Genomic DNA, 24,820 nt, shown 5'->3' with positions numbered 1-24,820 from the left:
CTCGCCACTCTTCCTTCAGACTGAGACCTTGATTTCCAAATGAAATGCAAAATTTAATCTGAAAACAACATTTCTGAATTAAAAAAAATCAGAATTCTGAATTAAAATAATTTTTTTAGTCGGTCTTATAATATTGTCTAATCGTTAGTCCCAAAGTCACACCAGCAGGTGACATGACTCCCCCAAACCATCACTGATTATGGAAACTTCACACTAGACCTCAAGCAGCTTGGATTGTGTGCCTCGCCACTCTTCCTTCAGACTGAGACCTTGATTTCCAAATGAAATGCAAAATTTAATCTGAAAACAACATTTCTGAATTAAAAAAAATCAGAATTCTGAATTAAAATAATTTTTTTAGTCGGTCTTATAATATTGTCTAATCGTTAGTCCCAAAGTCACACCAGCAGGTTTACAGATCTTCATAAAATGTCCAAAACAAACTAGCTAGCCGATTAGCTAGATATATATCTTTTAAAAAATAAATTAAAAAAAGAAGAAACCAACAAGCATAAACACAAGTGTCTGTCTGACGGGATACATAACCCACAGTTTGACATATAACAAAATGATTTGCCAACGGTTGTCCCGCCATGACCGGAAGAGCCTCTGTTTGTTATTGGGGAAACAGGAAGTGAACCGCGTTTTTAAGAATATTTTTGATACAATCAGTGACTATAACTGGTTGGTAGTCTCGAAAATTCTTTGTCTAAAACCCACACGAATTTATTCGGATGCAAACCAGATATTTAAAGCGTTAGCTTCTTTGGCCGCAATGAGATCTGTGAGAAAGATAAACTGATTTTCTTAGCCAGCTCGCCAAGCAGAGACGCGGCGGCGCAGGTACGTGAGTGGACGGTGTCGCTTCGGACTATCAATGTTTTTACTGTCTCAACTTTAAGTGTATATAAATATATATATATACAGTCTTCGGGTGTTCGTGCACAGTAGAAACGGGTTGTTGTATATGCAGTCAGGCGTCTATACCCTGCCTAGCAGCCCTAACTAGAAGGTGAAGGGGTTTGTTGTATTAAGGCTGCATGGTGAACTCTTCCGTACTCGTCACGGTTCGTGGTGGTTGACACGGCGGGGAGGTAGATCACCGCACACCGGCCCACCAGCTGCTCTCCCCGCCTGTCATGTGTGGGTGACGGCTGCTTGTGTTTGACTAACCCAGAAAGACTTGAACTCCCTGTCCGACTGTTTCTGGAGTAATTGATCCGATGTAGAAAGATCAGACAGCAGAAACAGTCGGTGACCCCCCCCCCCCCCCCCCCCCTCACACACACACACACACACACACACACACACACACACACACACACACACAGGAGGACACACGTCCCCGCGGACATCCCGCTTCTCGCAGGTGTCCAGGTCTTCTTGGACCGTGTTAGTTTTGCGTAACTGGTGTGTGTTTTACTACTCTTGTGTCCGACCTGAATTCTCACCACGACGAGATTTAAAGTCACTGACATTTATGCGCGCTTCAGCAGTCTCTGGGTCGGAGGGGGTTTATTTTAAGCAGAATTATGACAGGATTTGTGATCATTCTCGCAGACTGAGCTAACTGGACTTCCGTCCCGGAAGTGACGTCGCCTGCTCGGACGGCGCGAGCATGGGTACGGAGAGCAGCGCGCTGCGGGGTCGCGTGCTGGAGGAGCCGCTGCTCACGCTGCCCTCGGGACTGCGCATGTACTCCGCCCTGCTCCAGGACGGGAAGTCTGCCTCCGTGTTCGTCTACAAGCAGGGCAACGGAGACAAAGTGAACAAAGCGGCCAAGGTACGTTGCGCCGTCAAGATGCACGTGAGACATGTGACGTTTGAACGACGAACACGCGTTAAACTAGACAGGTTAGGGAGTGGCTGTGTAGGATCAGTGCAGAGGGTAAATCTAGAGAGATTAGCACTGTTTACTGAGTGTGCATTAACAATGTCTGGATCTGCATTAGACTCTAGGGGCCTGTGTGGGTTTACATCTGAAAGCCTGTGTGGGTTTACACCTCTGCTACACCTTCTGGAGGTGTCACGGGCTTAACCCAGTGAATAACTGATGAAGGGAGGTGTGTCCATGATGACAGATGAGCTCCAGATGAGCTCGCGATGCTGTGGTTTCTGGGAGACCTTGTGTGAACCTCTCATGGTTTGGCACAGGATACTCAAAATCTCATCCTGTATGTATGAGGATGTTATGTTTTAAGTTAACAAATTGTATGTATTGTAGGCTACTATATTTTAGTATTTTTTTGTTAAAAAAGATCAGCTGATTTTAAGTATGAAAACTGCTCTATAAGTTTATAATTTGTTAAATAATTATAGTTTATGTAATTTATAATAATAATCAGTATTATTATTAAGAGCACCAGTTGATGCGGGTTTAGGTTTCTTTGGTGTTGTGCTGGTGGTTGTATCATTCGTATTTGGTCTGTTGCCTGCAGCACCTGAAGACTCTGAGACACCCGAGTCTGCTGCGCTTCCACTCGTGCTGCATGCAGGACGGGGACATTCACCTGGTGACGGAGAGAGTCCGGCCCCTGGGGCCCCTGCTGGACGACCTCACCCCACAGGAGATCTGCTCCGGCATCTACGACCTGCTGCAGGCCCTCGTCTTCCTGCACGACAGGGTGAGACCCCACGTCTCCTGCGGGGGCGTAAGCCAGCGCGCGCGCTAACACGGCGGTGGCGTTTCGGTCTGCTCACGGCCGGTTTGCCCGTGTGTCTTCAGGGAACGTTGAGCCACAACAACGTGTGCATGTCCTCCGTGTTTGTCAGCGAGGACGGACACTGGAAGCTGGGAGGGATGGAGACCGTTTGCAAGTTTAACGAGGCAACACCAGAGGTGAGAGACAATAAAACGAACCAACCCTTCAGTTTGGAGCCCAGGAGGCTGATGAAAGCTGAGTGGTCTTTGGACTGAACCGCCTTTCTGACGCAGTGTTCATCTTCCTCACTATTGTGTCTGTGCTGAACAAGATCCAGAGGTTTCGGTCCGAGTCTCTGTATTAAAGGACGTGAAGGTGTGTGATTTTGTCCACCGTGTGTGTTGTGTGTCCTCTAGTTCCTGGCGAGTGTCCAGGCTGTAAGAGACAGCGCGGCGGTGCCCCCCGAGGAGCAGGTGCAGTATACTGTCCCTCCGCACACACAGGTGGGGCTCTGGTGGACCAGGATTAGTAACAAACCCCAGTTTGTTTGTAGCTGGATGGATTCAGCACGCTTCCCGACAGACACGCCCACGCGCGTGACGCCTTCTCCTTCGGCGTGCTGCTGGGCTCCCTCATCCCTCTCCTGAATGGATACGGTTAGTCACTCTCTCAGCAGCTGTTCTTCAGAATAAACGTGTTTTTCTTGGAGTGGCGACGAGCACACCCGTCACTGCCCCACACTCTGCTCAGATTTTTCCATCTTGCTCAGTCATTAGTCTATCCAGTGTGTCCTCATCTGTCTCCCGGGACATCCTTCCTTAGGCTCCGCCTCCCTGCCTTGTCTAACTCTCGGTTTCCGTGGCTGCGCTCACAGGGAGGGTCTTGCACATTCTGTGTCTGCCGGTGCACGTTTGGCTGATGTCATTTCCTGTCTCTCTGACTCAGTGTCTGAGGAGCTCGCCGAGAGTCTGAGATGCACGCTGCAGGCCAGCCTGCTGACCTCTGACCCCAGGGATCGTCTGCCGCTCAGCCGTCTACTCACGCATGAGTTTTTCAGGTGTGATTCTCCTGTTGCCCTGGTAACGCCTGAACATGGGAAGATTCCGGGTCTTCGGAAACATTTTTCAAAACTACATTCTGACTAATTTCTTGCTTGTTTGCAGGTGGTAATTTTTGCTCAGAAAATTCAGTTCAGAACTTTTATGTTGGTCTTCTCAACAGGAATGACTTTCTGGACATCATGAACTTTCTGAAGAGTTTGACTTTGAAATCGGAGGAGGAAAAGAATGAGTTCTTTAAGTAAGCCCTAGCCACTCTCTCATCACTGTCTTTGAACGGAGTACAGAGTGAGACTGTGTCTTCCGTAGTGTACCCATATAGGAATGAGCTCTAAAGTCTCACCAGAGACTCTTCGTTCCTCATGGACATTTTATTGTAGCGTGAAGCAGGTGATACAGGTCGCTCGCGTTGTTAAGGATTTGTGTGGCTTCTCCCAGATTTTTGCTGGACAGAGTTCACAGCCTCCCGGAAGAGCTGACTGGAGCCCGTCTGGTCCCCAAGCTGCTGAACTCTCTGGTGCTGGCTGAACCCACAGCTGTGAGGAGCTTCCTGCCTCACCTGCTACATCCCAGGAAGGGTACGCAGATGTTCACACATGCCATGTCTTTTACTCTGTTTTCATCACACATTTACGCTGATGCATGGGTGGTCCACAGAACGGTCCATTGCAGTAGGTTAAGTCCTGATGGCTCCTGTTGATGTGTGATGTTCTGTGTGTGGTGGTCCTCTGTCAGATCCTAGTGAGAGGGCTGGGGATGAGTTCCTGCTGTCTCTGCCGATGTATCGGAGGTACGTGGTTCCACAGCTCCTGAAGCTCTTCAGAGGAAACGAGGAGCATGTCAGGATGGTCCTCCTCTCTCACATGCACATCTACGCAGAGTTCTTCTCCCATGACGAGTTGAAGAGCCACATACTACCTCAGGTACAGGAGATACCGTCCACGCTCATGCATGTGTGTTCATGTGTGATGATGTCTAAGCAGTGAGAACAGTCCAGGAACATCACCCATGAGACACAATCTGAGATTATACAGGCCTCAGACTACACCACCTGAGATTCTGAGCTTGTCTCATTAATTCTGGAGGTCTCAATAATATGTACTGATGGATAAATCTGAGGTCTCAATAATCTGTACTGCTTAATGGCACCACTGTATTTTGACAGGGCTTTTAGTGCAGATGATTTGGATCTGAAGAATATTCACAGCATTATTATATTATATAATAACATTATATTTGTAGCCGTTCACCTGTCAGGATTTAAAAGATTTAAAATTGTCTCGCAGGTTTTGCTGGGAATGAGAGACACAAACGACACACTGGTTGCCATGACGCTGCAGTCCTTGGCTGTGCTGGTTCCGTTGTTAGGGGCACAGGTCGTTGTGGGCGGGGAAAGGATGAAGGTCTTCAAACGGACCACGCCCAACTTCACTAAGTCAGCAGAAGTCACCCCCGAAAGCAAGTTTTTCTACTGTGAACTCATTTATTTATGGAGTCAGTGTGTGTGAAAGCTTATTCATCACTTGTTCTTTGGCTCTCCTGAGGCCTGTAGGTGTTTTAACGCAGTAACGTATGGTGGTTCATCAAAATCTGCTTCTGGCTTTGTGTGTGCAGCTTCGCCGGTCCACGTCATAGGTGCTCCAGTTCCTCACGTATCACAGCCCTCCAAAGTTTTCCAGTTTTCTAAGCCCTTTGAGGGCCGAGAGCTGGTTCTGGAAAACCTGGACTGCCTCCAGCCAGTCAGAGACCACGATGCTGTCTTGCGCACCGCTACAGTGCAGACGGGTAAGCCGGGGGGAGACGGGCGTGGCTGGGGGAGTCGGGGTGGTTTTTGGGGTTTTTTTTTTTTTTTCTTCTTCTTCCATACAAAACACTTGCTGCACACCAGCTGTCCTTCTAATACTTGTGCAGCGTGATTTTGTGTTTTGGCGGAGGGAAGAGTAATGAGGATGATGAAGGTGCTCTGTGTGTGTGTGACAGGGATGAGCAAGATGGATGGATCACTCGTGAAAGGGGAGGTGAGGAACGGCCCACCTGAGGAGGCGTGGCCCGACTGGGGTGATGCGGATGAAATGCCCAACGGAGACGTGAGCCAGCCTTTCCACCCCAGCACGCAGCATGAGCACGGCCCCTCTGACCCACCGCCCGCGACGGCCCACGGTGCGGACGAACCTTGGGACGATTTTGAGGATTCTAAGGTTACCTTAGACCAACTGCCCCGCACACCCGTCCTAGCCGCAAAGTCCTCAAGAGAGCCTGGAGAAGAGTGTGGGTCTACATCCGGTCCTGGACACGAACGAGTGTCTAAAGCACTCAAGCTGAGTTCTGCTGGGAAACCCACTCCAGAGGAGCAGAACGCATCGTGGCTTACTGACTGTCACCAAACTGTAGAAGATCCCAAGTTCACCAAACCAAGTTCGCTCACCGAGCCCAAACCCACAGGTCCTCGTAGGGGAGCGGCGGCTTTGGGGCTGGGAGAGGAGTTCACCATCAAAGTGAAAAAGAGACCGTACACCGACCCCGAGCTGGATTTCTTTGCTGATATGGTACCAGACATAAAGCTGTCATCTCCCAGCATGCTCTTCCAATCAAACGGTTCCCTCAGCAACCTGGCGGCAGGTGCAGTTCCATCGCAGCGTGACGCTGGCCACACCCCCACCAGTCTAGACACACTGGGACTGACGGCCAGGTTTGCAGCAGTAGACCTGACGGAGGTGAGGAGGTCTGTCATGATCACCATGTCCTGCTTGGTGATCACACCCTCGAATTAGACTTGGGGTAGAAATGATTACAGCAGGGGTTTATTCTGCTTGACATTTGGCAGGAAATGGGCAGTTCAAAGTTCACAGTTCAAAACACAAAATAACTGCATATCTTTTCTGTTGCAATTTCAGAAAGCCATTCAGTAACAATGAGTTAAACAGGAAGACTTGTAAACAGGTTTTTCACTGATGACAAAGTTAGGCAGGTTTTAATCTCATATTGGTTTTTGAAGCTACTAATACTCTTTTCTAAGCTGGTCTTTGATTAATCTATATGGCTTCACTATTTTAAAATCAGTCTGTTTTAACAGGAGTCCAGTACACATCTCCGGTACTGCAGCGTATCTTCAATGACGCATTTGCAGTTAAGCCTGGAGGTGTGGACATGTCTCTGTCCTCTCGTGGGCTGCACTGACCGCTGTTGTCTTCCTCCCTCAGGCTGAAGGAGAGGGCTGGGGTGACGGTGAGGACATCAGCTGGGAGGATGAGAATGCCTGGTGACCTCTGACCCATACACGCAACGGCATGAAAGGCCACGTGAGACAAATGGGCTCACCGAGGTGGTACGAACAGGAACGCTGCTCATGTCTCGGCAGACGGGCCGGTTCATACCACGACGGCACAGCACAGGCCTGGAGCTTCAGGCCTGCTGTAGCGGGACCTCCCACGCCAGCAGGACGTTTACGGCTGTCCCCAGTAACATCTTCAACCGGCATCCGCTTCTGCAGGATATATCCGTTATATCAGGGTTCATTTTTCCAACTTGGGGCAATCTATTTTATATAGATTGGCAATCGATAAATATGAAATGTGTTCAAAGTAGCCAATGAGAACTGGACGCATCATGTTTTGCCTAATATATTTGTGCTCTAGTATCTCGGTCAAGACCACTACAATAGTCATGTTATAAATCCAGAGATTAGTCATTCTGGTAAGCGGTCATTTAATTTCTAAGGAAGCGGGATTAAGAATATCTCTTCTTGGGGGGGGTTTTCTGACGGTGCTGGGCTGACTGCATGCACCTGTCCATGACTGATGCTGTGAGTTTCGTTGCTACACATGAATCACATAGGAAGCTTCTGCCAAACATGAAGGGTGATTGTCATGGCAACGCCGGCTGCTGCTTCGCGTTTCACCTTCAGACACATAAATGTTGTTGTTGCCATGAACCTCTTCCATATTTGACCTTTTACAAGGACGGGCCTTCAAAAAACAGCCAGTGTCAATATAAAGATATATAATATATTGTTTGAACATGTGTTTACTTGATTTTGGGATGGGGCTGTGTGTGTGTGCGTGCGCACGCACGCACATGTGTGAATGAAAGAGAATGATGTAATTTATTTGTACTGACAGCGGTCAATGGAATAAAATGGTTTGTGGTAAATTGTGTGTGTGCGGGGTGTGTTGGCTTAACTATCCGCAAGGTTAAGAGCTTGCACCCTCAATATGGACATTACAAGATCCAAATTGCAAGATCTGATTGCAAATAATTATTCCTGTAATAAAGTTTAATACAAAAAAGTAATAAAGATATACAAATATTACAAAAGGGAACATGGATTTTGTCCTTGTAAACAAGGCTGGCCAGGGACAGTATTTTTGTCCTGTTGCACCTCAACACCCGGCAGTTTGTTAAGAGCAGCTCGAGGAGCCAGTGCTGGTGTGGGCACTGTGGGCGGAGCCAGTGCTGGTGTGGGCGATGAGCGTCTGCAGGGTCTGGAGTCTGGCCAGCACCCACGGCGGGGGAGGGGCGGCCGTCCCCATGTCCTGCAGTGCTCGCAGGGCGCTCTCTGCTGCCTGCAGGTGGCGCTGGTACTCCTCGCTGCTGGGCTCCTCGCTGCTGGGCTCCTGGCGCGCTCGCTTTGGGAGGGGCTGGTGGAGGCAGAGGGGGAGGTCAGAGGTCAGACTGCACATGCATCTAGAACCACACGACTCAGAAAGAGAAACTACAGCACACTAATCCTTTACAGAAGAGAGGGGGGACGTACTCTAATCCTCATGTAGTGCAGTGAATTCCTTGATCAGTGCACATTTCAATCACTGACAGACGTCATTTCGTAAACACTTCATCTGTCTGTAACACACTGCTCTAAGACTCACTAGGATCATCTCGGCATTACTCTGCAAACCTCAGACAACCTCAGTATTTGTGATCTTGTATAGCCAGTGAATTATTGTTTCCCGAGTTTCCATAACTGATACCAAGCACTCCGTGTGCACCCTCTACATCACTATCTACCCAAATATACTGGAAAATACACACATGTTCAGGGATTCAGACAGGGCACTTTGCCAGCTCTGTGTGTGTGTGTGTGTTAGGCTTGTCACGATACTAAGAATTACAACTTCGATACGATACTTAAAAAAATATTGAAATTCGATACCATTTTCGATACCAAAGTCAGATACGGTGCTAATTTCCGTTTTAAAGCCTTTTTATTAATTTTTTTATAAACAAACAAATGAATGTTGCTTTGTGTTTGAAAATGCTTGAAATTGTAACTTCATTTCACAACAAATATCTGTCTGACTGAACAGTTCTTTTGCAGGGCTCTCAAGTTTTGGATTCATGTCAGAGTGTGAGAGTTGTTGACGGGGGATGGCGAACGTTAATTGTTGGGTGGCGAACGTAAGTTGTTGAGCGGGGTGGGGGTTTGTATATCGCGATTGATCGCCAGTGGAAGGCGACATAGATATGGATCGGAGGTAAATAAACTAGATTTTTTTTTTCTCGCCGTGTGAAATCGGAAGTGTGGCGTGTGAGCGTGTGAAGACGGTCAAATGCGTGTGTCACACGCTCAATGCGTGAGACTTGAGAGCCCTGGTTCTTTTGTGTTAACAAATACGAGCATCTTGTAATTCCAGGATGAAACATGAGAGAACGTGAAGACGTTACGATTGGGCGTTTTGAAAATAAACAACCATTAAATAATGTGATAAAAAAGCGAATAATTTCGAGTATATGTATAAATATTTAACTTATCCCAACAAACATGCGACGTCAGAAAGACGTTAAAATCAAGTCTGTATCACGTCGGTCAGTCCAGACCCATTTTTGCATGTCTGGTGGACGTTCAAAACTGGTTCAAAATCTGACAGTGTGACTAGGACCTTAACCTTTTAACTTAACATGAACGTCTATGACGAGTTTTCTATCTGAACGTCTGACTAGGACCTTTATTGGATGTCAGGACGTGCAAAAACTGCAACTGAACGGCAGTAATAGACGTTTAATAAGACGTCGCTAAAACTTTCATTCTGGCTTTTCAGTGGACGTCTTTTGAACGTCTGACAAAGTGTCTTTGCTTGTGCTGGGAAATATTGAAATGGACCTTGAAAGTGACATACAAGTGTTTGAATTCCACAAGGTGTATGAACCCTGCAAACATGACTTTGTTCATCGCGCTGAAGCGCGGCGCACGCGAGGTCGTGCACCTCACTTCGCACGCGCCGCGCCTCAGCGCAATGAACAAAGTCATGTTTGCAGGGTTCAATTCAAGCGCTTGTACCAATATTTCCCAGCACGTTAAACTTAATTAAGTTAAATATTTATACATATACTCGAAATGATTCGAAATGCGCTTTTAATCACATTATTTAATGGTTGTTTATTTTCAAAACGCCCAATCTTAACGTCTTCACGTTCTCTCATGTTTCATCCTGGAATTACAAGAGGCTCGTATTTGTTAATGTAATACAAGAAAACTGTTCAGTCAGACAGATATTTGTTGTGAAACGAAGTAGTTTCAACATTCAACATTTCAAGTACTTTAGCCTAAATTGCAGCACTTTTCAAACCTGAAACACAAAGCAGCATTAAAATTCGTCAGGTAAGTGTGCATTCCCCTGTTTTGAGGGGTGTTTCTTTTATACTACCACATATAGTTTCGGACAACACTGCAAAGCGGAAAGTATAAACGCCTCCACCGCTCGCAGAGGTTCGCGCGAGGTGGGCGGAGTCGAGCGCTATGGTCACTCAACCAGGCTTTAGCGCCCTTCGTTGAAATGTTCCAAAAGCACCGCTTGCAAACGGGCTTGTTCATATCCTTCGGTTTTCCATCTGTATCTGCTTCGAATCCAACAGCACTGCGTTTGCTTTAGCTGCCATATTAGCATTACAAACTGTCCTGTGCATTACGGCAGCTTGGGTGGGTCAAACGAAAGTGCATTTTATGTAAAAAGAATCGATACTTAAGGGAAACGAGTATTGTACCGTTTCAGAATGTTCAGTATCGATACGTATCGATATATCGATTTTTTTGACAACACTAGTACACACATCTCACCTCTTGAGGTGTGTGTACAGGTGTGTGCGCTGCTCTCTCCAGGGTGTGGCTGTGTCGTTCTGTCAGCATGGCCTCCGTTCTCAGCCTCTCCACACGGGCCTCCCGGCTCTCCAGTCCTGCCACGGTCTGCACACAGCCACCATCACTCACACACACACCAACCACAACCCCGTCCTGCCACGGTCTGCACACAGCCACCATCACTCACACACACACCAACCACAACCCCGTCCTGCCACGGTCTGCACACAAGACATCGTCACTCACACACACCAACCACAACCCCGTCCTGCCACGGTCTGCACACAGACATCATCACTCACACACACCAACCACAACCCCGTCAGGCCGGAGGTCGGCTTATGGCATGTGACGCACCTTGCTGAGGAAGTTCACCACTTTGTCTTTGGTCTCCTCTGACACCAGGCTTTGAGAGATGACCTCCTCGTGACTGGTGACCTTTAGATGAAGGAAAACACATCTTAACATCAGGGTTGAACACAAATAAGAGGGGGGTGGTATCCTTGGAAGAATGCAAAAATACTAAAATGTTTCTAGCTCAGTTATTTGTAACTGGCTCTGACATAGAGCGTGGCTTGTCTGGTGTTCTGTTATCGTGCTCTTATGATAAGGTTGTGGCGTGCGTGAAGGTCGTTGGGTGGAGGTGGGGGTGCTGACCTCAGCGAAGGTGGCAAAGGCCTCCAGTGCGTGTTGTCGGAGCAGCCAGGACGGGTGGGCCAGGAGAACCCCAAACAGACCACCGATACTGGGCAGCACCTGAGACTACACACGGCACACAGAGGGAGGAGGAGCAAGACAGCAGACAGGTGACGATTCCAGACAAAGACACCGATATTCCATACACAGAAAAGGGGGGAGAGAGATACTCAAAAATAAAGAGATTACTCCAGTAACCAGTGAAAACCCAGACTTGGTCATTTGTATTTTATTGTAAGCTCTTTGCAGAGGGGGTTCAGGTAGCACGTGAAGATATGTGCACACAAAGGTTATTCTGTTGGCCGACATATCTACCCTCTCTCATACTTCACATGTCGTATGTGGCTTCTCACTAGATTATATTGTCAGGATCAAAGCACTAATGTGTTCAGCCATAGTTCAGTAATAGAAGGTGCAGTTATATTAGTGGAGTGGAAGATTCTGGTGATCCCACCACCCTAAATCCCAATGACATTAGTCATATCACTGCCTTCTTTCATCATTGTTCTACAATCCATACTTGATGATTACTATTAAAAATAAACATGTATACATAATAAAACATAAGATAACTAGAGACTAATTCTTTTCTGAGGTATTTGGTTGTTTCCTGAAATAAATTATGCAAAAAGAAATTACAATCCCACCAAGCCTGTGTACGCAGGTCCTTTGATCTGATATGGTGGTATGTCGCAGTCAAAAGTTACGTGGTTTGTGGAGATAAATTTAAAATAAATAATAATACATCTTTTGACTCAAGGCATCATGTGGAGAAACATAACTGAGCACACACAGCCAAGGCAAACAGAGACAGACAGACAGACAGAGAAGGGCAAACCCTGTGGCCCACAGAACCAACCCTACCTGGATGTCAGAGGGAATGAACACTTTCCCCATGGAGGACAGGAACTCTAGAGCAGCCAGGAGCAGGTCGTCAGGAAGCGCGTGTAGATCCAGGCCACTTAGACAAGAAAATGCCTACAAATACACCACAATAGCAAATGGCACAGAAAACGGCTACAATACGCCTCTTTGAATTCATTATTTAATTTTTCATTTCTATTTTATTCCTTTAAAATCTTATTTTAATTTCTATGTATTATATATTGTTGGCAATGACCTTCCTAATGTGATAGACCTCAGGTCGTAATAAGCTTCTTATTTTCTTGTGTAAATCAATTTGGATTGCCAGTGTGTATGAAAGGTGCTATATAAATAAAGTTGCCTTGCCTTACAAATACACATTAGCAAACAGCAGAGAAATGACAGTGGAACATTCTTCCTTGTAGATCTGTTACACTCTCCATACTGATAAAGCAACAGTTACAGGGGAAGGAAAAGCGATCGATGACTAGACAGCTGGGATGGAGAGAGGATGGGACAACCGAGAGAACGCACGTTACCTGAGCAATGGTGCATGCTTTGATGTTTTTAATCAAGATGGCAGAGACGGACAGAAGCACCCTCAGGGTCCCCTGAAGAGAAGGGTGGGCCTGAACCTAAGCCAAGGAGACACCACAATCAGAGCTCACCACAGGTAGTGTGGTGTGGTGGTCTCTCTCACCTGGCTAGCACAGGTAGTGTGGTGTGGTGGTCTCACCTGGCTAGCGCAGGTAGTGTGGTGGTCTCTCTCACCTGGCTAGCACAGGTAGTGTGGTGTGGAGGTCTCTCTCACCTGCCCGGCACTCATACGACTCCACAGCTGGTGAATAATCTTCAGTGTAGAAGCCTCAGTTTCAGGCTGCAGAGGGTCTAATCGGACCACCTCCAGCACACAACACAGCACCTCATTCTGAACCCAGACGGAGGGAGAGAGAGGGAAGGGACAATACTGTGTCTTGTCTTTTAAGCCAAGTTTCTTTCTTTTATGCCATGTTTTAAGCTTTCTAAAGGTCAAGCATTATTTAAAAGCCTTTAAAGGTTAAGAGCGAATTGTTGCTTGTGACCTTTCCAAAGACACTGGGGTTGTCTCTCAAAATAGTGGCCAAAGAAATGCCAAAACAAAACACCACAAGGCAGAAAATGACCACGGCCAGAAACATGAGCAAAACATTAGGCCTGTCAATATGAACCGCTTGTTATGGTGCAGAGCAGAAATCCACGGGTGAGTTCAGCAACAGCGTCTGACCTTAAAGAGCCCAGGAGACCACGTCATGACTGAGGAACTCAACACCTCCCCTTCACCACCACATGCTGACCACCAATGTGTCGGAGCTTACCAATATCACAAAAGACACCTGGGAAAAGACCTTATGGACAGGCGAGGTGATGACATGCAACTAGCTAAAAATAAGAACTTGTTCATGAAAAAATTAACCACTTAATCTGGGAACCATATACGGTTTTATATAGACTTCTGTGTTTACAGACTGCCCTGTCTTTACAGAGGATCCTTTCTGTGTTTATGGCAATGAAAAGGTCTAAAGCAACTGTGGGGGTTTGTGTGTGACCAAATGGAAGCAGGGGAGTTATTTTCTGCTCACATGTAAATGCATTGTTTAAATATAAATGATGAAGGCTGTTTCACTATGTGCATTATCAGCCACCACTACGTCAAACGGAAAGAAGTCCTTCTGCTAATTCAATAGAACTCCTAATCTAAAAGTGGTCAAAAAGGCAGTGAAGACATCATGGTCAGACCCATTAAATCAAGCACTGTTTTATAAAGGAAATATTGTGGGTGTGGTTTGTGTTTTCTTTGTCCCTGCTTATCAAGGGTTAGTTTGGAAAGGGGACAGAATACAGAAACCTTGGCTTAGTGGCCATGGCATCAGCCATCGTGCTTAAGACCCCGAGTAGCTCACCAGACGAGAACACAAACCCAGCGTCCGCCCACCACACTGCAGATGTACAGGAATGACCTCCACTCCACCTCTACACTCCCAGGCAACTATATCAATAACACTGATAACAGTCACTCTGGCTGACTAAGAAGTGATTAATCCGTGAATACAAGTGAAGATTCAGCCCACAACATTTTGTCAACTGCCGAGCAAAAACATCTGATACCAAGGAAATTCGCCCAAAAATTCATGACTGGAAACACAATATGAGGTGGGAAGCCCCACGCAGTCAGCTTGCCCTCACAGATCAGGTCAGCTCACCAGTGTGTCCATGGAGTGCAGCTTGTAGCCTGCAGTACCCCAGGCGTCCAGGGCAGAGGTGGCGCTGCTGAGCACTTCTCGCTCTACACATACGCGTGCCTCCAAGCAAAGACTTCTGAGCAGAGCTGCACGCCACACACACAGGTTTTCAGACCGGGATGGTGTGAAGCGCTCCACAAACTCCAACTGAGGAAACACACACACACACACACAATAGGTGCTGGAGATAAAGCAAATGAGTCCTTGAATCAAAAAGTGTCTTGATTTTGACAACAGGTCACTGCCAGGGGCAAACTGAACAGGATATTTCGGTGTGTGTGTGTGACTCTGACCTGGTGGTGTGAAGACATGAGGAAGAGCAGGCGTCGGAGCAGCAGGCCAAGGTGGGACTTCAAATAACCCTCACTGCGACATGACTTTATCTATACTCACACACACACACACACACACACACACACACACACACACACACACACACACACACACACACACAGGAAACATTTAAAAATCACCACTAGAGCGTTAAAAAAAAAAGTTTTTATTGAATAGAATATTAATATGAATATTAAAATAATAATATAATATTAAGACCTGGTGTTAACAAATTTGTATTTCTGGGTATTCTTTAATGTTAATTTCTGCACAGCTGACAAGCAGGATCAACGCCTACCCCCATGTCAATCTCCCAAACACCCATAAGCACCAATAAAAAGGTCATATTCACCAGGTGAGCAGTGAGGAGCACGTGGTGAAAACAGATCTCAGCCGTGCCAAACCTGAACAAGGACGAGAGAGAGAGAGAGAGAACACAAGAATATTTAAGCAATGAACTGTAGGTCTTTTAACTGGCCCATGTACAAATCAGCACAGACTGAGCACTTATATATCTATTCACATCTATGGTACAGCAATGGCCTCTGGGGCTACAGTTCTTATAGCAGGAAGGCCTGGTTGAGGTGGCATTAAACATCAGCCTCTCTATGCAGAGGCAGCTTTCCTTGTCTTGATCCTTTTTGCTGTGCCTGCAGCATATAGCCTACAGCCTGCAGCTACCCCCTGGGGCTTTGTAGGGTGGAGATTTCTGGGACAGGGTGGGGTTAGAATGCTGCGTGTAGCACTGATGAGAGGGCTGGACAGCTATGGTAGCTTGTGGAAGTTATCAAGAACATCATAATCAACCACAGTAGCTTTAAAGCCATTGTCTTGCTGAATTGGACCTGCTGTCTGTCTGCTGGCATCTGTGCAACCACAACACTGTTTCTTGGTTTACATTTCAGTGATATCAGTCACAGTGGAAACTTTCAAACAGAATGCAAAACTTCACACATAAATGTGGAAAGACCCTTGGAGCCATGAGTTTGCTCCCAGTTGAGTGTGATGGGATCGTGGTGGTCAGTGCTGGGGATGTGCACACACTCACCGAGCCAGAAAGCACCAGACATCTGAGGCCAAGACGGCAGTCTGGGTATCGGACTGAAGCAGGGAAGCAAACAGGGCCCGCTCCTGGACCACAAGAACACATGTGTTACTGTGTGAAAGAGATCAGGTTTCTAAAGCCAAATGACCCTGGTCAATGTGCTGAGCTGCTCAGCTGACCCACATACACCATTTCTGCCCCTGGAGATCAGTTAACAGCTGACCACCAAATCAGACACCAGTCAGGTCAAAGCCTTGGGTTTGATTGAGCAGGGCTTAGCTGGGCCAGGTGTGAGAGGATGTTGCATAAAACCAAGACGCTGACTGATGTCTGAACTGGGAAACCTGGCTTAGATGTCTAGTACCGCAAGTAGAACAATAAATAAATAAATAAATAAATAAGTGTGCGGTGCAGTGTACTGACCAGCAGGGGGAAGTGGTGAGCAGGCAGCGCTGCGATGCAGGCACACAGGTGCACACACACGTGCTGGTGAAGGCTGACATCACCCTGCGCCTGGCCGTGCAGCATCACCCCTGGCAACAAGACGGGCACGGCCCGCTCCACACGGCACTGGCGAAAGCTCAGGAACGTCGCCTCAAACACGGACAGCCTGCAAGGGAGAAAACAGGCTGATCCCACGTGATCTAGATATCTCACGCAGCCACACCTCCCACGTGATCTAGATATCTCACGCGGCCACACCTCCCACATGATCTAGATATCTCACGCGGCCACACCTCCCACGTGATCTAGATATCTCACGCGGCCACACCTCCCACATGATCTAGATATCTCATGCGGCCACACCTCTCACGTGATCTAGATATCTCACGCAGCCACACCTCCCACGTGATCTAGATATCTCATGCAGCCACACCTCCCACGTGATCTAGATATCTCACGCAGCCACACCTCCCACATGATCTAGATATCTCATGCGGCCACACCTCTCACGTGATCTAGATATCTCACGCGGCCACACCTCCCACGTGATCTAGATATCTCACGCAGCCACACCTCCCACGTGATCTAGATATCTCACGCAGCCACACCTCCCACGTGATCTAGATATCTCATGCAGCCACACCTCCCACGTGATCTAGATATCTCACGCAGCCACACCTCCCACATGATCTAGATATCTCATGCGGCCACACCTCCCACGTTGATCTAGATATCTCACGCAGCCACACCTCCCACGTGATCTCCATGTCCCATTATACAACTGTTACCAAACTGGATGGGGCGTGGCCTGCATGTGACCCCTCCCCGACGAGAAAGCGATTGTAAAGACAAAACCAAAACAAACAAAGCAAAGCAAAAACAAAAATGTTCAAGATGGCACACCTGGGTGTTTCCTCTGAGAACTGACTGCCATCACACCACAGACGCAGCGCCTCTTCTGGCAGGGAGGACAGCTTCCCCAGCACGGTGACCAGCAGCAGGCAGTGGGGCAGAGGGAGGGGTCCGCACGCTACACACACCCACACAAACACAAACACCATCCAGGGTTAGGACACCACTGTGGCCCCATCCTCACAAACACAAACACCATCCAGGGTTAGGACACCACTGTGGCCCCATCCTCACAAACACAAACACCATCCAGGGTTAGGACACCACTGTGGCCCCATCCTCACAAACACAAACACCATCCAGGGTTAGGACACCACTGTGGCCCCATCCTCACAAAAGCCAGGACACCATCTACACGTATTCCAACACAAAAAACGGGGATTAGAGTCATGGCTAAAGAACGTAAACCTTTCTTCAATTTTGTGCGTTATCCTAAATGGCAACTGTGTGGCAGTTATAGACCAGCGTGTCCGAGCGCCTCCACGTTAGCCCTCTCCTTCGGTCTCCCAGTGTGCACACCACTAACTCATCACACCACCGTGTCCCCAAGCCGACCCGAGGAGACGACCCTGGGAAGTGTGTTATCTTAGGTGCAGAACCAGAACTTTGGATTGCGCTGAGTTAGCACAAAGATGGGGGGCTTTAGTAAAACAAGGGGAGTTCTCTGCATAACTCAGATACGACCGCAGTGAGGGCCAAGCAGCACCTTGGATTCCCAAAGATGTGAACACAGCAGAGATTGCTCCCACGAATCTGCCTGAGGGAACATATTTGACGATGACCTACACACACACTTGCCTCCTACACGATGACCTACACACACACTCACCTCCTACACGATGACCTACTGTGTAGCTACAGTGTCCCGATTATAAACCCGCTGAAAAGGACACAAACTCAGCACTCAAGAGCACTAGGGTTCAAGACATCAGTCTTTCCAAATCATTTCCCCTCACACATGCACACAAATAAAATCTGTCTGCACACACTTACATTACATAAACTTGTTTTCCCTGAGAGGAAATAGAATCAAATGAATCAGACCCTCCAAACACTTCCGTCTAAGAAAGTATGTATGACCATCAGCAAATATTCACTGGCATACTCCATGTTTCCTGAAGCTGGTGGAACTACAGCAGTAACAGGGGGTGTCGGCGAGGGGCAGCTGAGGGGCAGCTGGAGTGATGTGGACTCACTGGGGGCCGGCGCCAGAGCACACTCAGCAAAAGACCGGAGGGAGAGAAGCTGACTCAACATGGCATCCATGGAGACCAACACGGCTCCACTCAGCTCCTGGGCCAGGGCAGGGGGCAGAGCTGGGGCGGAGAGGCTCGGGGGAAATTTACTAGAGGGAGAGAGAGTGGTGGGAGGGGGGGGCAGTCATTGAGAGACAGGCATGAGAGATCACACCATATTCAAAGAGAGACAGACAGGAGATAGGAAGAGAGAGAAGAGAGAGAAACCACCAGAAATATCACTGATTAGTTACTGCAAAACTGTCTTTTGTAATACTCTACTAGGACGTAAAATCCTTTTATTAAAATCACAGTATGTGTCTAAACTACGCTTTCACAGTATGTGTCTAAACTACGCTTTCACAGTATGTGTCTAAACTACGCTTTCACAGTATGTGTCTAAACTACGCTTTCACAGTATGTGTCTAAACTACGCTTTCACAGTATGTGTCTAAACTACGCTTTCACAGAACGGGTGCAAGGTTGCTGTAATAAGTTCACCGTTGTGAATCAAAAGTGTGTTGAGAGCACCGTGTTAAACAGCAACCTTGTACAGTCGCTAATATTTTGCAAATATATAAAAACATGAGGTGTTCCGAGTTGTACTAAAGTGTAGTAGACATATGAACACATCACACCTACATCAAGAATGTGTGTTTATTATTACACATTAATAATAATAATATTCTGCATATCATATTTTGCAGCCTGTAGCAATATTACCACAGCACAGAGTATTATTCTATGATGCACCTGGTTTACCTGAGGATTTGAAGGTAGATCTGATAAAAATGACTACAGGACTTGGAAAGGAATGGTTTAAACTCCTGCCAAAGAAAGAATCCAACACATTACCACAACAGCACGTTTTTTAAGTCAATGTGATAAAATGTTTGTCTGTCTGTAGGTACCTTTATGTAGTGGACTAATGTGTTGGTAAAAAACCTACACATCTTGGTGGTCTTCTGAAAAAGCTTGTATTCAGGGCAATGCATCGTTTCCTTTAGAGAATTATAAGAGAGAAGACGTTGTAATAACTGTCTAACAGGACAGCCAACCTTCACTGTAGTTTGTATAATACCACTGGATAGTCTGTATATATTTGCATGTGCAGTGTGTACTTTTGTTGTCATTTAGGCCAGGAGTTGGTCATCTGCAAAGGGCCTGTGTGAGGGCGGAGTTAGGGAGCAAGGGCGGGGTTAGGGAGTGAGGGCGGGGTTAGGGAGCGAGGGCGGGGTTAGGGAGCGAGGGCGGGGTTAGGGAGTGAAGGCAGGTCATCTTAACCTGATCTAACAGCTGATCTATTAGGTGATCTTGGATGGAACGAAAACCTGCAGGCTCAGGCTCCGATACATCCAGACCACTAGATGTCAGAATGTTTGTTTCATAATGTGAAGAATAATTCCCAAAATTATCTGTCCCAAAGATTTATGACGAGTAAAAAGAACGGTTCACGCACCTGCCCACGCACCTGCTGAACCTGAGCTGCCAACTCCATAGAGCCACGCACAGACACGAGCAGGTCCTCACACAAAGCAGAAGTGATGTCATTGTGCCGTAAGTGCTCCTCTACCAGGGACTGATACTTCACACTCTGTCTGCAAGCAAAGAGGTCACTGAATCATAACCAGTACAGTGTTCTGAGTATGGACATCAACCCTTCCAGTCTAGTGTTCTGAGTATGGACATCAACCCTTCCAGTCTAGTGTTCTGAGTATGGACATCAACCCTTCCAGTCTAGTGTTCTGAGTATGGACATCAACCCTTCCAGTCTAGTGTTCTGAGTATGGACATCAACCCTTCCAGTCTAGTGTTCTGAGTATGGACATCAACCCTTCCAGTCTAGTGTTCTGAGTATGGACATCAACCCTTCCAGTCTAGTGTTCTGAGTATGGACATCAACCCTTCCAGTCTAGTGTTCTGAGTATGGACATCAACCCTTCCAGTCTAGTGTTCTGAGTATGGACATCAACCCTTCCAGTCTAGTGTTCTGAGTATGGACATCAACCCTTCCAGTCTAGTGTTCTGAGTATGGACATCAACCCTTCCAGTCTAGTGTTCTGAGTATGGACATCAACCCTTCCAGTCTAGTGTTCTGAGTATGGACATCAACCCTTCCAGTCTAGTGTTCTGAGTATGGACATCAACCCTTCCAGTCTAGTGTTCTGAGTATGGACATCAACCCTTCCAGTCTAGTGTTCTGAGTATGGACATTAACCCTTCCAGTCTTACAAACATGCTCAATAGATTTCTCAGCACAGATAGCTCAATAACTCAAACATTCGCTGACTGGTTCGACATAAAGGAGCCAACACTTTCAAACACTAATGGAAAAAGAAACTCCCCAGTCTGGAGCGGCCCAACACAGCCGTAGTAAAGATTAGGTACTACAGCGCAAAACAGACCATGAATTAGTGCTAGTGTGAGAGTCTGGCACTATAGTCCAAACTAAACAATAATAGAAATTAAAAAATAGGTAATTAACAGTTGAGACTGTTTCACTCACTTGATGATGAATTTCCATGTGTTGGCATGAAGGGCGATGTCCAGACTGGATATGACTGAGCACATGTCCAGGAGACTGTGAATCACTGCACATTAAAACAAAAAATGCCACCGTCAACAACATCCACATTCCTTCGCCAACATCCACAATCCTTCACCAACATCCATGCTTGGATCAACTTATTACAGTGTCACTCCAGTAACACAAATGGTGGAGTCCTGAGCTTCCCTCCCGTCACACACCCATCACTATGGTGACGACCTCCTCTTCAGAGGCGCTGCTCTCCAAGCTGCTCTTCTCCAGCACCTCCATGAGGAGCTTCTGCAGCGAGTACGCCTCTTTGAACAGGGTCTGCAGCAGGTCGCCCACCAGCGACAGCTTCCCACTGTACATGACCTCACTCTCCTGCACACATCAGCCACACAACCATCATACCTTACAACTTAGCCATCAGGCATTACCTGCAGACCACGAAATATAGATCAACAGAGATTTACTGACCATCATTTAGACGATTTGTAGCTACTATAGGTAATATTTTGATTATGAAAAATTCTACATACATAGCTATACATAGGGGCATGTTTATAATAATGAGTTACAGTGTTTTCTATTAAACACTGTGATGCAGGTGTGCCAAGGGCTTACCTTGCAGTGCAGGAATGTCTCCTTAAGGACGTGGAGGACAGAGGGGGGCAGGGAGCGGATGGAGACCAGGGAGAGCAGCTCCTCGGAGGAGCACACGTGACGCACGCATGCGGAGAGAACCTCCACAGTCTGCACCATCATCTGGACCAGCACAACATAACTGCACTTTAACAACTCAATGTGACAACACCTTCAGTGGCACCTACACGTCGGCATGATGCTCTCTGCACTGGCAGAGATGCGAGTGTGATGCTGTTTTAATGAGTTTTGCAACCACTTCCCAGAATACTACTCCCTATACTGCACATATGTGAACATGATTATTGCTGATCATGAATGAACGCCATTGTTTGATGAGACAGGTTTTATACATTTCTCTAAAATGGTACGCAGTAAGCCAGGCAGAAGATTGGTGGTGCACCTGCAGAATATTCCTGAGGAAGGCTTGCAGCTCTGTATTCTGGCTAGAAAGTCCTCCTATCTGCTTGGTGAGCTCTTCCAAAAGGCTGTTAAACATCTCCACCACCTGTTATCATTGAGGACTGATAAATGTCTATGGAATGATTAAACCAGGTATCTTTAATACACCTGTTGCAGTGGCACGTCGTACCTTTGGCAGGACTTTGGAGAAACATTTATCTTCCACTTCGGACAAGGGGAGGTGAGGAAGGAACATGTCTACGATAATACGCAAAACGTCTGCGAACACAAACCAACAACGTGCATTATACACTATGACATTACAAATATTAAACCCATACAGGTCAATAAGCGATATATGTAACCAGTGGCTCAGTTTGAGCGTTTAATGACAGAACGTACTGAGGTTTTCCTCCCGGCTACTGGTCTTCTCATGCACGGAGTGTAAGGAGTCAAGGAGTGGGTTCAGGACGGTACAAACTAAAACTAAAACAACCACACATCAGTTTTGGTTCTGTTCTGACAACAGAGAGCCGTGAGAGGATATGACCAGCTTGGGCAGGACCACTTTGAGCTCCTGGCGACACGTCTCCGGGCTCCAGCCAACGACCTCCTCCACCAGGGTGGCCTGAGACATTTCTAAGCAGCTGCGCGGTGAGAAATCACTGCAGTCGGTCAACGAGAAACGTCGGTTTGAGGAGAAACAAGAAACACCAACGACACGTTTAAAGGTCCGTAGTCCAGCAGTTAGCTGGGACAGCTAACACGCTAACGTTAGTAGTTAACCACACTTATTTACGCGTATTTAACAACTAGCCAGTTCTCGCGTTCTTTTATAAAGCGTTAGCTAGATAGTTAGCGAAACGTAGTACACTTACCAACCAGACAAATAAAGAATGAAATATATGTTACCAAAGAAACTTTAATGTAAAACCGGGAAAGATCATGTCCCCGTTTTGAATTTACCTCGTCTGTCCGAAACACGGACGATTTCATTTGTCTGTTGTGAAGGGGTATTTGTGACGGACAGTTTATTAAAGCGATCAAAATCGCCCGTATATATAGCATTGCATAGTGCAAGAGATATAAATGAAAAGGCCAATTTAATGTAATTGTAGTTGTGTGCTCTGACATGTTATCTGTTAATACGTTTCATTTGGGGAGAAAATGGTATAGCTCAACATTTCGCGCGCGCATCCTCCCTGAGCAAATACGTCATTAGCTCGCGTGTTGACTCTCAGAAAGTTACGTGGGTGATTTCTGCCGCGGTTCTTTAGAGCAGGGCTCTCAAGTCTCACGCATTGAGCGTGTGACACGCATTTGACCGTCTTCACACGCCACACTTCCGATTTCACACGGCGAGAAAAATAAATCTAGTTTATTTACCTCCGATCCATATCTATGTCGCCCTCCACTGGCGATCGATCGCGATATACAACACCCCCCCCCCCCCCCCGTCAACAACTCTCACACTCTGACATGAATCCAAAACTTGAGAGCCCTGTTTAGAGGTTTCAGTACCTGAACACCTATATATCTGTCCCACAGAACACTAACGTAGAAAGTGGGTAGGGTGGAGTTACTAAAACGATTTGCATGAGAAGGGTGACGTCAAAAAATCTAGTTAAACTACCGACAGACATGCTAAATCGAATATGTGCACACAGCTGTACTCTCTGTAGGAGTGTATCTCTAGTGCTGGGTTAACACAGCTGTGCTCTCTGTAGGAGTGTGTCTCCAGTGCTGGGTTAACACAGCTGTGCTCTCTGTAGGAGTGTGTCTCCAGTGCTGGGTTAACACAGCTGTGCTCTCTGTAGGAGTGTGTCTCCAGTGCTGGGTTAACACAGCTGTGCTCTCTGTAGGAGTGTGTCTCCAGTGCTGGGTTAACACAGCTGTGCTCTCTGTAGGAGTGTGTCTCCAGTGCTGGGTTAACACAGCTGTGCTCTCTGTAGGAGTGTGTCTCCAGTGCTGAGTTAATACAGCTGTGCTCTCTGTAGGAGTGTGTCTCCAGTGCTGAGTAAATACAGCTGTGCTCTCTGTAGGAGTGTGTCTCCAGTGCTGGGTTAACACTGCTGTGCTCCCTCTTTCAGACAACCATGCTTCAGATTTCACATTTCAAAGCAAAATAAATTAATCTATTGCAGAGTATAGCAAAAATAATAATTTAGAGAACATAAATGTAACATATTTTAAATGTTTTCCTTAAATTTTAATTTAGTAAAATTGCCAAGGTGAGCCCAATCTTTGACCTGCACCTACTTCAGTTTGGAGTGCAGTGGAATCTGGAGAGGACAATCATACCAGTATCAAAAACACAATGAATGTAGCACTCGTTCACTGGCAGATCTTAACACTTAACCGACCTCACTATTTCCACGAAATGTAGGAGGCATGAAGCTTCTGCTGAATAGAGGTCTGGAGAAGGGCTCCGGCATTCCCGTAGGTGAGGATCCAGCTGGGCAGGATGCCAGTATAGATTCATAAACAGTGGCTTCCTCCCGCGTGCGGGAATGAGTCTTCAAGGCTTCCTGTGACTATCAATAGGTTTAATGGCACACATTCAGTGTCTTGGCCATCAACAGAGCGTGCCTGAAAAACAGGGAGTTGCTTCCTCCTTATGAAGAGATATTGCTAGTTAATACTTTTAGGCCATTGTATTAACATTA

At 46.9% G+C, this 24,820-nt stretch overlaps 2 protein-coding genes across 7 annotated transcripts; one reads left to right on the top strand and one right to left on the bottom strand.

The window, feature by feature from the left end:
- The first annotated feature begins 610 nt into the window (after nucleotides 1–610).
- On the top strand, nucleotides 611–7,840 carry scyl3 (SCY1-like, kinase-like 3). Its single transcript, XM_077017389.1, has 14 exons — nucleotides 611–843; nucleotides 1,561–1,783; nucleotides 2,439–2,624; nucleotides 2,726–2,839; nucleotides 3,059–3,115; nucleotides 3,196–3,298; nucleotides 3,588–3,699; nucleotides 3,864–3,941; nucleotides 4,139–4,278; nucleotides 4,436–4,623; nucleotides 4,987–5,158; nucleotides 5,315–5,485; nucleotides 5,681–6,414; nucleotides 6,901–7,840. The coding sequence occupies exons 2-14, from the start codon at nucleotides 1,619–1,621 to the stop codon at nucleotides 6,961–6,963; spliced, it is 2,283 nt and encodes a 760-aa protein (XP_076873504.1). The 5' UTR covers nucleotides 611–843; nucleotides 1,561–1,618; the 3' UTR covers nucleotides 6,964–7,840.
- Nucleotides 7,841–7,958: 118 nt separating this feature from the next.
- On the bottom strand, nucleotides 7,959–23,559 carry firrm (fignl1 interacting regulator of recombination and mitosis). 6 transcript variants are annotated; one of them, XM_077017383.1, is made up of 25 exons: nucleotides 23,541–23,559; nucleotides 22,703–22,819; nucleotides 22,557–22,597; nucleotides 22,345–22,433; nucleotides 22,156–22,260; nucleotides 21,735–21,875; nucleotides 21,329–21,491; nucleotides 21,087–21,171; nucleotides 20,040–20,178; nucleotides 19,492–19,581; nucleotides 19,343–19,407; nucleotides 18,542–18,690; nucleotides 17,337–17,463; nucleotides 16,413–16,599; nucleotides 15,993–16,075; nucleotides 15,297–15,348; nucleotides 14,905–14,994; nucleotides 14,573–14,758; nucleotides 13,144–13,260; nucleotides 12,872–12,967; nucleotides 12,333–12,446; nucleotides 11,430–11,534; nucleotides 11,130–11,210; nucleotides 10,752–10,877; nucleotides 7,959–8,337 (listed from the first exon to the last, which is right to left on the bottom strand). In XM_077017383.1, exons 1-25 carry the CDS (start codon nucleotides 23,549–23,551, stop codon nucleotides 8,098–8,100), a joined length of 2,799 nt encoding a protein of 932 aa, XP_076873498.1. In that variant the 5' UTR covers nucleotides 23,552–23,559; the 3' UTR covers nucleotides 7,959–8,097. The 6 variants fall into 6 exon arrangements, with proteins under 6 accessions (XP_076873498.1, XP_076873499.1, XP_076873501.1 ...); XM_077017384.1 differs by having other exon boundaries at nucleotides 20,052–20,178; XM_077017386.1 differs by lacking the exon at nucleotides 23,541–23,559 and adding an exon at nucleotides 23,121–23,139.
- Between the last annotated feature and the right edge of the window lie 1,261 nt (nucleotides 23,560–24,820).

This window comes from Brachyhypopomus gauderio, chromosome 9 (genome assembly GCF_052324685.1).
Source record: "Brachyhypopomus gauderio isolate BG-103 chromosome 9, BGAUD_0.2, whole genome shotgun sequence".
Lineage (NCBI taxonomy): Eukaryota > Metazoa > Chordata > Actinopteri > Gymnotiformes > Hypopomidae > Brachyhypopomus > Brachyhypopomus gauderio.
Note: the sequence above shows the minus strand (reverse complement) of the source record. Positions and strands in the feature narration are given on the sequence as shown.